Below are 14,427 nucleotides of genomic sequence, written 5' to 3'. Positions count from 1 at the left end.
TCCCCCTCTCCATAACGGCGCCACCCACAGATCCCCCTCTCCATAACAGCGCCACCCACAGATCCCCCTCTCCATAACAGCGCCACCCACAGATCCCCCTCTCCATAGCAGCGCCACCCACAGATCCCCCTCTCCATAACAGCGCCACCCACAGATGAATTTCATTCATGAAAAAGAATTATTAATAAAATCATTAAAAAAAAAGTATTTTAAAAGTATTTGGGCAAAAAGGCTGTTTCGGTTTTCGGTCAAGGGCATCCTGAATTTTCGGTTTCGGACCAGAATTTTCATTTCGGTGCACCCCTAAAAAATACAGTACTTATCCCATATGGTGTAATGGGAAAAATTGGCTAATTCGCTTTTTTTTTTTTATCGCTTCACCTAAAGTCACACACCTCAAAATGGTATCATGACAACTACAGATAGCTGCGCAAAAAACCCTCACACAGTTCTGTAGATGTAAATGCGAAGAATCTTTTTCCATAGTTTCTAAGTATTACAACAAGAAAAACTGTATAAATGTGGTGTTGCTGTAATTGTGCTGACTTAGAGAATGAAGGGCACAGATAATTTTTGCCAAATGGAATGCCGTAAAAACAAAACCCATAGCTGTGTCAGAATTGTGTGTTTTTCCAACCGTTTGCAACAGTAAATCGTACCATTAGAAAGTACGGTTTGTCCCTCATATGGCTATGAACAGAAATATGTAATAATGGCTCTGGAAAGGCAAGGAGAAAAACAGAAAATGGTCCAGTCCTGAAAGTGGGAACAGTCCAGCAGTAACAAGCTCCGTCCACTACACAATGTGTGGCGCTCTGTAGTTCCGAGAGAACAGAAATCTAACATGGTTTATAAGGCTGAAAAATGATGCGTCTGTTAAGTTGATCCAGAGGAAGGCAAAAAAAAAACATGAGGTAGAACCCAATTTTCCTCATTTTATGGAAGAAAATTCTTCCCCGATTCCAATCATTAACCACAACTACCTGGATCAAGCCCATTTTCCAGAATTGTAGTAACTATAACCTGTAATACATTCCAAAAATACATCCAGGCTCCTCTTGAACTTTTAGGAGTTCACCATCACAACCATTTTGGCAGAGTTTCATCGTCTCATTGCTTTTTACAGTAAAGCATTGCCTTCTATGTTGACGGAGATTCCTTTTCTCTACACGTAGAAAATATACCCTGTGACATCAGTCACAGTCCTGTGTATAAATAGATCACAGGAGAGATCTCGGTTTTGATATATTTATTTATATATTTATATCTAAACTAGAGCTACTTTTAAATCTGCATTTTTGCTGGATCCGTCATGGATCAGCAAAAGCTCTTCCATCATGATAATACAACCACCTGCATCTGCTATGAACTGATTCAGTTGTATTCTCTCTAAAATAGCCATGATGGATCAGTCTCTAAAGCCATTGTAAGTCAATGGGGGACGGATCTGTTTCACAGAAAATGGATTTGTCACCATTGACTTTGAGTCATGACTGATCAGTCTTGCTCCGCATCCCAGGATGCACTCAAAAATGCTGCTTGCAGCGCTTCTGTGTGTGTCATGGGAACGCAATGGAGCGGAATTCCTTCTGGTGTACTCTGTTCCTTTCAGTTCAGTTTTGTCACCATTGACGATGAACGGATCTCTGTAGCGGAAAGAGAGCGCAGATGTGAAAGTAGCCTAACCCTAATTTTGATCTTTCTGGGCACTGCTGTCCACCCATTCATTACTTTAGTTGCCAGTCTTTGAACGTACTCAAGCATTGCCATGCCTTGTACAATTTTACGAACCAGTGCAGGCGCACTGAGGAAGGAGCAGCCAAGCGAGCGTCCCATCTCAGAGCTCCTGCGCCGAATGACGACCAGTACGGCGCAGGCGCGGGATTTGAGCTGCAGGCAGGGCCAGCTGGAGGATGAGAGCGCTCGCTGGCCCTGTCAATCAAGTGGAGGAAGGGGCGTTTTTTCAGACAGAGGATGCGGGGGCTACCAGCAAGTCCGCCCAACTTGCTGATGGTGAAGAAATTTATATATCACTAAAATCCGATTTATTTTTAAGGTAAGGGGTTTATACCGAATCTGTAAACATTAGCAAATATATTTAAGTCAAAATCTGAAAATTGGTGTTTTGGGGGGGTGACAGAAGCCCTTTAGGCCCCTTTCTCTGTGCAACCTTGAGGTTCTCTGGAGGCATGCTCTGTATACATTTTTAAATGTGGACAAAGCATAGGAACGCCTTTTGCAGCTTATCTGCAAGTGTAAAGGTTGTGCCGATTTACTAATTATGTGGACACCTATATCGTCCTTTTGCTGGCAGCTGATCGTGCAGTCTAAACACCCTCTGTTGCCGGCAAACAATGATTTGGTATGGGGACCAGTGATGGCATTAGCAATCGCTCCTCCCCATATTGTGGAGGACATCGCAATATGTAAATGCAGCAATCATCTTCACTAACAAACTGCTTTCTTACCGACAATCGTCTGCTAAATTATGCAGTGTAAAAGGGGCTTTAAAGTACTCGTACAGTTCTTCGCTCTAACATGTACTTTTAATTGTAGGAGCTTGCTGCAGCAGAGCGTGCCAAAAGGCAAGCCCAACAGGAAAGAGATGAACTGGTAGATGAAATTGCAAATAGCAGTGGTAAAGGGTAAGAAATTATTTTTTATTTATTTTTTATTAACATATACACATTCTAGGATTTCTGCATTTGTTGGAGTTTGATAAAATTGATTACCTTGCTTTCCATTCATTTAAAATGCGGTGCATGCTCCAGTTTTTTCCACTGCATGGGGTTTCAAATTTTTTGCAAAAAATAAAAAAAATACCATGTGGGTGAAATGTGATTTAAAGTAAAAACATTACTCCCTTGATATATCCCTTGCAGTTCTAACACCTCCCTGCTCTTGTGTACTCTACCGGTGCGTAGCAGTAGTAGTATATCTAGTTCAGCCTGTTATCCTGCAAGTTGATCCAGAGGAAGGCAAAAAACGCTGTGAGTTACAAGGCAATTTTCCCCAAGGGAGTCGGGAAGGATTTTTTTTCCACCTTAAATAAGGCAATCAGAATAACTCCATGGATAAACGACCCCTCTCAAGTAGTTATAGCCTATAATACACTCCAGAAATTATTACACTCCAGAAATTCATCCAAGCCCCTTTTGAATACTTTTATTGTACTCACCATCACCACCTCCTCAGGCAGAGAGTTCCATAGTCTCACTGCTCTTACCGTAAAGAATCCTTTTTTCTGTTTGTGTGCAAACCTTCTTTCGTCCAGAGGCAGAGGGTCTCCTAGTCACATTCCTGGGGATAAATAGATGATGGGAGAGATCTCTGTACTGTCCCCTGATATATTTATACATAGTAATTAGATCTCCCCTCAGTCGTCTTTTTTCTAAAGTGAATAACCCTAATGTTGATAATCTTTCAGGGTCTGTAGTTGCCCCATTCCAGGTATTACTTTAGTTGCCCTCCTCTGAACCCTCTCCAGCTCTGCTATGTCTGCCTTGTTCACAGGAGCCCAGAACTGTACACAGTACTCCATGTGTAGTCTGACTAGGGATTTGTGGCAGGACTATGTTCTCATCACGGGCATCTATGCCCCTTTTGATTCAACCCATTATCTTATTGGCCTTGGCAGCAGCTGCCTGAAACTGGTTTTACTGCTTAGTTTGCTGTTAATTAAAATTCCTAGGTCCTTTTCCATGACAGTGTTACCAAGTGTTTTACTATTTAGTATGTGCAGGTGATTTGCATTATTCCTTCCTATGTACATAACCTTACATTTGTCAGTGTTAAACCTCATCTGCCACTTCTCTTCCCAAGCCTCCAATCTATCCAAATCCATCTGTAGCTGTATATTGTCCTCTTCAGTGTTAATTACTTTACACAGTTTAGTGTCATCTGCAAACATTTATTTTACTGTGCACGCCTTCTACAAGATAATTAATAAATATATTGAACAGAATAGGGCCCCTGAGGTACTCCGCTAGTGACAGTGACCCAATCTGTGTGTGTACTCTTAATAACCACACTTTGTTTTCTATAATTGAGCCAGTTACTTACCCACATACAGACGTTTATCTTCCAGTCCGAGCATTCTCATTTTATATACTAACCTTTTTATGTGGTACAGTGTCAAATGCTTTGGAGAAGTCCAGGTATACGACATCTATTGATTCACCACTGTCAAGTCTAGAACTTGCCTCCTCATAGAAACTGATTAAATTAGTTTGACATGACCGATCCCTCATGAAGCCATGCTGATATGATGTTTGCTTGTTTTCATTGAGAGCCTCCAAGATGGCATCTCTTAGAAAACCTTCAAACTGTTTACCCACAACAGATGTTAAACTTACCGGCCTATAGTTTCCCGGGCTCTGTTTTTGCACCTTTTTGAATATTGGCACCACATTTGCTATGCGCCAATTCTGTGGAACACTCCCCGTCAGTATTGAGTCTGTAAATATTAGAAATAAGGGTCTGGCTATCTTAACCGCCTCCGGACCGTCTAACGCAGGATCGCGTTCCGGAGGCGGCTCACTCAGGCAGAGTCACGCATCTACGCGTCATCTCGCGAGACGTGAGATTTTCTGTGAGCGCGCGTGTTCACAGGAACTGCAGGTAAGCGAGTGGATCTACAGCCTGCCAGCGGCGAATGTTCGCTGGCAGGCTGTAGATACGATTTTTTTTAACCCCTAACAGGTATATTAGACGCTGTTTTAATAACAGCGTCTAATATACCTGCTACCTGGTCCTCTGGTGGTCCCTTTTGCTTGGATCGACCACCAGAGGACACAGGCAGCTCTGTAATAAGTAGCACCAAACGCCACTACACTACACCCCCCCCCCCCCGTCACTTATTAACCCCTGATCACCCCATATTAAACTCCCTGATCACCCCCCTGTCATTGATCACCCCCCTGTAAGGCTCCATTCAGAGGTCCGTATGTGTTTTGTGGATCCACGGATCCATGGATCGGATCCGCAAAACACATACGGACGTCTGAATGGAGCCTTACAGGGGGGTGATCAGGGAGTCTATATGGGGTGATCACCCCCCTGTAAAGCTCCATTCAGACATCCGTATGTGTTTTGCGGATCCCATCCGTGGATCCGCAAAACACATACGGACGTCTGAATGGAGCCTGACAGGGGGGTGATCAGGGAGTCTATGTGGGGTGATCACTGATCACCCCATATAGACTCCCTGATCACCCCCCTGTCATTGATCACCCCCCCTGTAAGGCTCCATTCAGACGTCCGTATTTGTTTTGCGGATCCGGATCAATGACAGGGGGGTGATCAGGGAGTTTAATATGGGGTGATCACTGATCACCCCACATAGACTCCCTGATCACCCCCCTGTCATTGATCACCCCCCTGTAAGGCTCCATTCAGAGGTCCGTATGTGTTTTGCGGATCCACGGATGGGATCCGCAAAACACATACGGATGTCTGAATGGAGCTTTACAGGGGGGTGATCACCCCATATAGACTCCCTGATCACCCCCCTGTCATTGATCACCCCCCTGTAAGGCTCCATTCCGACATTTTTTTTGGCACAAGTTAGCTGATATTGATTTATTTTTTTTTTTTTTTCTTACAAAGTCTCATATTCCACTAACTTGTGACAAAAAATAAAATCTCACATGAACTCACCATACCCCTCACGGAATCCAAATGCATAAAATTTTTTAGACATTTAGATTCCAGACTTCTACTCACGCTTTAGGGCCCCTAAAATGCCAGGGCAGTATAAATACCCCACATGTGACCCCATTTTGGAAAGACACCCTAAGGTATTCGCTGAGGGGCATATTGAGTCCATGAAAGATTGAACTTTTTGTCCCAAGTTAGCGGAAAGGGAGACTTTGTGAGAAAAAAAATCTATTTCCGCTAACTTGTGCAAAAAAAAAAAAAATCTTCTATGAACTCGCCATGCCTCTCATTGAATACCTTGGGGTGTCTTCTTTCCAAAATGGCGTCACATGTGGGGTATTTATACTGCCCTGGCATTTTAGGGGCCCTAAAGCGTGAGAAGAAGTCTGGGATCCAAATGTCTAAAAATGCCTACCTAAAAGGAATTTGGGCCCCTTTGCGCATCTAGGCTGCAAAAAAGTGTCACACATGCCCATGGCATTTTAGGGGCCCTAATGCGTGAGAAGTAGTTTGAAATCAAAATGTGTAAAAAATGCCCTGTGAAATCCTAAAGGTGCTCTTTGGAATGTGGGCCCCTTTGCCCACCTAGGCTGCAAAAAAGTGTCACACATGTGGTATCTCCCTACTCAGGAGAAGTTGGGCAATGTGTTTTGGGGTGTCTTTTTACATATACCCATGCTGGGTGAGAGAAATATCTCTCTAAAAGACAACTTTTCCCATTTTTTTTTTTATGCAAAGTTGTCATTTGACAGATATTTATCTTACCCAGCATGGGCATGTGTAAAAAGACACCCCAAAACACATTGCCCAACTTCTCCTGAGTACGGCGATACCACATGAGTGACACTTTTTTGCAGCCTAGGTGGGCAAAGGGGCCCAAATTCCAATGAGTATTTCGCGCCCAGTTTCCTTGGGGGACACAGAAGACCTTGGGTATAGCTCATCTCCCTAGGAGGCGTGACACTAAGTGAAGACTGTTAAGCCCCTCCTCCACAGCTATACCCTCAGCCTGGAGAGAGAGACTGCCAGTTTTTGCTTAGTGTCCAAGGAGGCAAGACACTCCCTGCTCTGCAGGGCTGCTTTCTCCTTGTTTCAATTTTAGATTTTTACTTTTTTATTTTCTTTTTGTTCCAGATCATCAGGGATAACAGAGACGCACTAGACCTCTCTGTTCTCCCGGGGTTGAGCTGCGCCAGTGGCGGTCATCCGCACTGCTGCCTCCCCCACATAAGGCAAGGTGGATCAGGGCAGCCCAGCTCCCCTACATCCCGCCAGCGCAAGGGTCGCCCGCACGCCAAGTCCCTCTCCCAGCGTCCTGCCACTACGGTGCCAGTAGCTGAAGTGGCGACCCTGCTGGAACGGACCGAGGGTGAAGACGACTATGGTGAGAGAGAGGCTTCTCCAGCCCTACGTCGTCCCCCCCCCCGGTCTCCTGCGTGCCTGACCCTATACTGGGCCTATGGACCCTTCTGTCCCTGCTAGACCTAGGCTGGCCCCTGGGCTGTCGCAGGGCGACATTCTGCTCCCTCTCTCCTGGCCTCCAGGACATTGGCACCCTTGTTCCTACAAGAGGAATGCCTAGGGAGCTGCGGAGGTCCGCAACTAGCTGCCCCTGACGGAGGGGTTATGCAGGCGTCCCACCCTCACAGACCCGGTCTCAGGGTCCCCCTCCCTCTTACCGGCCACTACTTCAGGGCCAGAGGGCCCGCGCCTTGCTGCCACTGACCCTCCCTACTCTCACGGGCACCGGTCCAGGGGAAAGGTGGTTGTAGCTGCCGGCCATATGGAGCGCTGTTCTAGGCAGGGGCCCGCTCCAGGGGTGAAATGGCTGCCGGGTGCAGGGTCCTCACTTCCGGACAGCTGGGTGGGCACCGCGGCCTGCAAATGAGCGCTTCAACAGCCCCGGCCGACCGTCGGAACATTCCGGTCGGCCGGGCGCCGCAAAACTTGTGTTCCACTTCAAGGCCGCGATCCCGCTCTATCCGGGTCCCCGGCTCGCGGGGTGGGCACCCGCGGCCGGTATGTGCCGCTCCGTAGGCCCGGCTGGTACTTTAAGTACTGTGCGGCCCCGGTCAACCGGGCGCCGCTAAAAATTTAGGCCCCGGCTCTTCCGGCCCGCGGGGTGGGCACCCGCGGCCGGTATGTGCCGCTCCGTAGGCCCGGCCGGTACTTTAAATACTGTGCGGCCCCGGTCAGCCGGGCGCCGCTAAAAATTTAGGCCCCAGCTTCTCGGCCTACTAGGCCGCAAAATTCAGGCCTCTGTTGGAGGGGGCTGGAACTTCTCCAGGCGCAAATTCTTCCCGCCTGGAGGTTCCCCCGCCCCCAGAGGATCGCAGTGCCGCCCCCCAGGCCGGATCCCTGTTAACCCTTTGGGTACAGGCCGGCTTCCGATGGGCCTGTATGGGTGGATCTGTGCCCTGTAGGTGGCCCCCTTTTATTTATTTATTTTTTCTGCCTCAGTGAGGCTGTTAATTTTTTTTATTTTTTTTTATTATATATATGACTTGTGGGCTGCGCAGGACGCTGCAGCCTCATCTCAGAGTGCTGCCTGTATACATGCCCCCCTTCCATAGGCGGCATGGTGTCGCGCTCCCCGGCTGCGGCGCTGCCAGGGTCTTTTTTTCCCCTTCTAGGCGGTTTCTTGCCCTCTCCGCGCTACGGCGCTGGTCAAGTGCATGCCTTTTCTGTAGGCAACATTCGTCACCCTCTCCAGTTATGGTGCCTGCCATGTGCAGGACCCCCCTCCTGGGCAGGATACTGCACTCTCCCTAACTGCGGGTTGGCCTTGTGCATGATCCCCCTTTCATTGGCGGCCTACTGCAGTTTCTCCGGATACAATACTGGCCATGTGCACGACCCCCTTCCATAGGTGGAACACGGCACTCTCACTGGATTCGCTGCCTGCCATAGGCATGACTCCCTTCTGTGAACGGCATTCGGCACTCTCACTGGATTCACTGCCAGCCATGTGCATGACCACCTTACATAGGCGGTATGATGTACTCTCATTGGATTCACTGCCGGCCTTGGGCATGCCTCCTTCCCGGGTGGCGGCATACATACACTCCCTCGGTCGGTGGTTGTTCTCTCGCCGGTACATTGTTGGCCATGTGCATGACCCCTATACATAGCGGGGTGCTTGCACTCTCTCTGGATCCGCGGCCGGCCATATGCATGACCCCTCTTCCGTGGGCGGTGTACGCACTCTCACTGGATTCGCTGCCGGCCATGGGCATGCCTCCTTCAGGTGGCATACACACATTCTCACCGACTGCTCGCATTCTCCCTGGATGCGATGCTGGCCATGTGCATGACCCCCCCCCTCCTTCCTTTTCTGGGCGGCATACTACACTCTCACCAGATACGTTGCTGGCCTTGAGCATGGCCTCTAACATGGGTGGAACGCTTGCGCTCCCATTGGATACGGTGCTGGCCTTGTGCGTGACCACCCCTCATTCCATGGGTGGAATTTTGCACGCTCACAAGATTCAAGGCTGTCCTTGTATGTGCTGTACTGGACTTGCACATGTTCCCCTTCATTGGCGGAGTAGTTACACTCTCACGAAATTTCGGTGTTGGGTGAATTGTTGCACACTCACTTAATGCTAAGATAGCCCTGTGCATGCCCCCCCTTTTTCACTAGGTGGACCTCCTGCGTTCCTGCTGGATACTGTGTGGCCATGTGCATGGCGCCTTTCTGGGCGAAGTATGGTATGCCCTACTTCTCTGACGTAGGTACGGCCTTGGGCATCACCCCCTTTTTGGGGCAGGCCTTTGCATTCTTGCCCACTGCAGCTTGCCAGGTACATTTCCCCCCTTTTCGGGGCGGTCAGTTTGCGTTCCATCGCATACCATACTAGTCTTGTGCATAACTCCTTTCAGTTTGCACTCCCGTAGATACTGTGGCACTCTGTGGCTGGCCCTCTTCGCTGAGTGATATTTTTGCAGTGAGCGGACGTTCTTGTGCGTTGTTTCCTTCTCGTCCCGTAGGTGGGTTGGCCTTCTCACTGCTTACGGGGCTACTCGTACGTATGCCTCCTTTCCTCCTGCGACATACTTTTTCTCTTGGGATACGATGATTGCCGCAAGCCTTGCACTATTCTCTAAGGAGATCATTCTGTCCATCTGTGTAAGCCTAAGGTGTTGTCCAATAAACAACAAATGAATACCTTATATTTAAGTAGACGGTGGGTAAGTAACTGGCTCAATGATAGAAAAAAGAGGGTGGTTATTAACGGTACATACTCAGATTGGGTCACTGTCACTAGAGGAGTACCTCAGGGGTCAGTATTGGGCCCTATTCTCTTCAATATATTTATTAATGATCTTGTAGAAGGCTTGCATAGTAAAATATCAATTTTCGCAGATGACACTAAACTGTGTAAAGTAATTAACACTGAAGAGGACAGTATACTACTACAGAGGGATCTGGATAGATTGGAGGCTTGGGCAGATAAGTGGCAGATGAGGTTTAACACTGAGAAATGTAAAGTTATGCACATGGGAAGGAATAATGCAAGTCACCCGTACATACTAAATGGTAAAACACTCGGTAACACTGACATGGAAAAGGATCTAGGAATTTTAATAAACAGCAAACTAAGCTGCAAAAACCAGTGTCAGGCAGCTGCTGCCAAGGCCAATAAGATAATGGGTTGCATCAAAAGGGGCATAGATGCCCGTGATGAGAACATATTCCTACTACTTTACAAATCACTGGTCAGACCACACATGGAGTACTGTGTACAGTTCTGGGCTCCTGTAAACAAGGCAGACATAGCAGAGCTGGAGAGGGTCCAGAGGAGGGCAACTAAAGTAATAACTGGAATGGGGCAACTACAGTACCCTGAAAGATTATCAAAATTAGGGTTATTCACGTTAGAAAAAAGACGACTGAGGGGAGATCTAATTACTATGTATAAATATATCAGGGGGCAGTACAGAGATCTATCCCATCATCTATTTATCCCCAGGACTGTGACTGTGACGAGGGGACATCCTCTGCGTTTGGAGGAAAGAAGGTTTGTACACAAACATAGAAAAGGGTTCTTTACGGTAAGAGCAGTGAGACTATGGAACTCTCTGCCTGAGGAGGTGGTGATGGTGAGTACAATAAAGGAATTCAAGAGGGGCCTGGATGTATTTCTGGAGTGTAATAATATTACAGGCTATAGCTACTAGAGAGGGGTCGTTGATCCAGGGAGTTATTCTGATTGCCTGATTGGAGTCGGGAAGGAATTTTTTATTCCCCTAAAGTGAGGAAAATTGGCTTCTACCTCACAGGGTTTTTTTGCCTTCCTCTGGATCAACTTGTAGGATGACAGGCCGAACTGGATGGACAAATGTCTTTTTTCGGCCTTATGTACTATGTTACTATGTTACTACTGTTCGCTACTGCACAGAGCTGGATGGTACTCATTCATTTCGTTGGCCCATTTGTCCTTCCGTGGCATTGTTTCCCTGTGCTAGTGGTCGCATGGTCGAGAGCGCTGTCTGCAGCGCCCTTCGCATTTTATGTTGGCTCTGGCGGGACTACGGTCCCCTCGCCTAATACCATTTCCTCCTCTTCGGGTGCAGTGTGGTATGATTCTTTCCGGATTGGCGCCCTCGGTGCTTCAGTCTGATCTGCTACCAGGTTCGGGCCGCTCTTCTTGGGAAGGTCACCCAACTTCTCTTGGGTGCTCGCTTATACAGGTCCGGGGGACCTCCACCTTGGGTTCTTCAGGGTATTCGCCTTCTGCGAGGCGGTGAACCGGGCGTCTCTGTGTAGCGGTGTTCTGCTTTTGAGCTGTCCTATGGCCTCTCTGTTGCCCACTCCCCCTTTCGGTTGGAGGGTGTTATACCGGCCTCTGTCTCGCCTGCCTTTTCTCGCCGGCTCTGTTTGGCTCCCACTCGGTACAGATCATTCCGATGTGGCGTCTGTTCTGGCCACGCTTCAGAGGCTGTTCCTTCACTGCCCTTCCCTCTGGGGAGAGCATGGTTGTTCATGTGGATGGTTCTGGTGTTCCTTTTGAGTCTCCCTTGTCCACACTGGCTGTACTAGCTGTGTGCCTAGTTACCGGGTCTACCGCTTTCTGTCCTCCCGCTGGGTGCAGATTGCGTTTTTTCCATTCTAGGCAATGTTTCTGCTTTGGATTCACCTTCTCGGTAACTTGGGAGGACTACCATTTGGTCAGGATTGTCTTTAGATCTCCCACACCGGAACTGTAGTCCGTCTTCCTGTGGTGGCTACATTGGCTTCGGCTTTAGCCTGTCTTGTCCTGGCGGTTGCTGGGCGGACCCTTCGGTTCCTGTCCGTTTGTCCTTCTGCTTCCCCACTCTGGGGGGGATACGGGACCAGTTCTACCGACTGTTCTACCCGTGTTACTGGTCTGCGCCTGATCATTGGGTTTTCACCCGCTTGCCCAGGCGACTCTAGTGGGCTCGCTAGTGTTCGCTTCTAGCCGAGTTTTTCGTCCAGGATCTGTGGTAGGACTTAGGGCTTTACCTGGGGTTCTGTGGGAAGCTGGGCGTTCCCCCCACTCTGCCTTTCTCCATGGTTCTGTCTTTCTCCAGTCCGGCCTGGACCTGGGGCTGGGACTCTGTTGCTTGAAGTATCAAGTGTCATTCCTGTCCTTCTTCTTTCAGCGTTCCCCGACCCTCTGGGCCTGTCAGGAACTTCTTCCATGGAGCGGCTCTTGGGTTCCTTTGTACTGCCCTCCGGTACCGTCCTGGGAACTACATACTGGGCTCTTGGCGCTCCAATTTTTCCTTGGAGCCATTACAGAAGTTCCCTCTACTCCTTCTGTCCTGTACAGTTGGGTTTCTGTAGCCATCGTGTCTGACGGGTGCCTGAGTGGCGGCCCTTCTTGTTCCGAGCCTTCTGTCTTCCCCCAGGACAGGGCTGTTCTCCATTCCGTCTCTTCCTTCCTTCTGAAGGTGGTGTTTGTCCTTCATTTCATTGAGGCAGTCGTCCTCCCCTTCCCACCCCAGGGAACGGACACTTCACCGATTTGGACGTTGTTTGGGCCTTGCAGTTTTTACTTGGAGATCTCCGACTCTTGTCGACGTTCGGTCTCTTGTGTTTCCAGGAGGTCCGCGCAAAGGGTTGACGGCCTCCAGGGTGGCTTTCCTCCGCTTTCTCAGAGTGGCTCTTGTTGTGGTTGCCGCACCAAGGGCAGGGTTCTGCTTTTGGTGTCACCATTCATTTGGCCAGAGCTGTCGGTTTTTTCCTGGGCCGGAGGCATTAGGCTTCGGCCATGCATTTGTGCAAGGCGGTCACTGGTCTTCCTTGCACACCTTACCGAGTTCTACAGGGTGCATACTCGGGCTTCGGCGTATGCTGTTTTGGGCCGCCTGGTCTGCAGGCGGCGGTTTTTTGATGCCTTCGGGTGCTTCGCCTTGGTGCTGTGGTCCCTCCCCCTTTGGACTGCTTTTGAACGTCCCAAGGTCTTCTGTGTCCCCCAAGGAAACTGGGCGAGAAAACAAGATTTTTGTATAACTTACCAGTAAAATCTTTCTCGCTCTTTCCTTGGGGGACACAGCACCCACCCATTCTTTGTTCTTCTCTGACTGTTTCCGAGTTTGTTTTACCCTTTGGGTAGTTGGCTTGTTGGTTCCAATTTTTGGACTTTGCCTTTTCTCACTACTTGGACACGCAACTGGCAGTCTCTCTCTCCAGGCTGAGGGTATAGCTGTGGAGGAGGGGCTTAACAGTCTTCACTTAGTGTCACGCCTCCTAGAGAGATGAGCTATACCCAAGGTCTTCTGTGTCCCCCAAGGAAAGAGCGAGAGAGATTTTACTGGTAAGTTATACAAAAATCTCGTTTTTTAGGATTTTACAGGACATTTTTTACACATTTGGATTCCAAACTACTTCTCACGCATTAGGGCCCCTAAAATGCCAGGGCAGTATAACTACCCCACAAGTGACCCCATTTTGGAAAGAAGACACCCCAAGGTATTTCGTGATTGGCATAGTGAGTTCATAGAACTTTTAATTTTTTGTCACAAGTTAGCGGAAAATGATTTTTTTTTTTCCTTACAAAGTTTCATATTCCACTAACTTGTGACAAAAAAATAAATGCCAATCAGCGAATACCTTAGGGTGTCTACTTTCTGAAATAGGGTCATTTGTGAGGTGTTTTTACTGTCTGGGCTTTGTAGAACCTCAGGAAACATGACAGGTGCTCAGAAAGTCAGAGCTGCTTCAAAAAGCGGAAATTCACATTTTTGTACCACAGTTTGTAAACGCTATAACTTTTACCCAAGCCATTTTTTTTTTACCCAAACATTTTTTTTTTATCAACGACATGTAAAACAATCAATTTAGAGAAAATTTTTTATATAGAAATGTCTTTTTTTTTTTTTTTTTAAAGTTTACAACTGAAAGTGAAAAATGTCATATTTTTGCAAAAATTTTGTTAAATTTCGATTAATAACAAAAAAAGTAAAAATGTCAGCAGCAATGAAATACCACCAAATGAAAGCTCTATTAGTGAGAAGAAAAGGAGGTAAAATTCATTTGGGTGGTAAGTTGCATGACCGAGCAATAAACCGTGAAAGTAGTGTAGTGCAGAATTGTAAAAAGTGGTCTGGTCATTAAGGGTGTTTAAGCTAGGGGGGCTGAGGTGGTTAAAGGGCTTCTGTCACTCCACTAAACTCATTTATTATTATTTTTTATCTCCTTAAAATCCTTATGCTGTGATTTCTCAATATATAGGGCTATTACTCATATTACTCAATTTGGTTCAGTAGTTTATATAAAAAAAAACTGGCTTTTATAATATG

At 47.7% G+C, this 14,427-nt stretch overlaps 1 protein-coding gene across 3 annotated transcripts in view; it reads left to right on the top strand.

The window, feature by feature from the left end:
• MYH9 (myosin heavy chain 9) overlaps positions 1-14,427 on the top strand; it is a 428,796-nt gene that overhangs the window by 377,181 nt on the left and 37,188 nt on the right. For all 3 annotated transcript variants that reach the window (XM_040407416.1, XM_040407417.1, XM_040407418.1), the window contains one exon: positions 2,557-2,645. In XM_040407416.1, coding sequence (XP_040263350.1) covers positions 2,557-2,645 — 89 coding nt within the window. The remainder of the gene's footprint in view (positions 1-2,556; positions 2,646-14,427) is intronic.

Source organism: Bufo bufo, chromosome 9 (genome assembly GCF_905171765.1).
Source record: "Bufo bufo chromosome 9, aBufBuf1.1, whole genome shotgun sequence".
NCBI classification, from domain to species: domain Eukaryota; kingdom Metazoa; phylum Chordata; class Amphibia; order Anura; family Bufonidae; genus Bufo; species Bufo bufo.
This window is presented reverse-complemented; position numbering and strand designations above follow the sequence as displayed.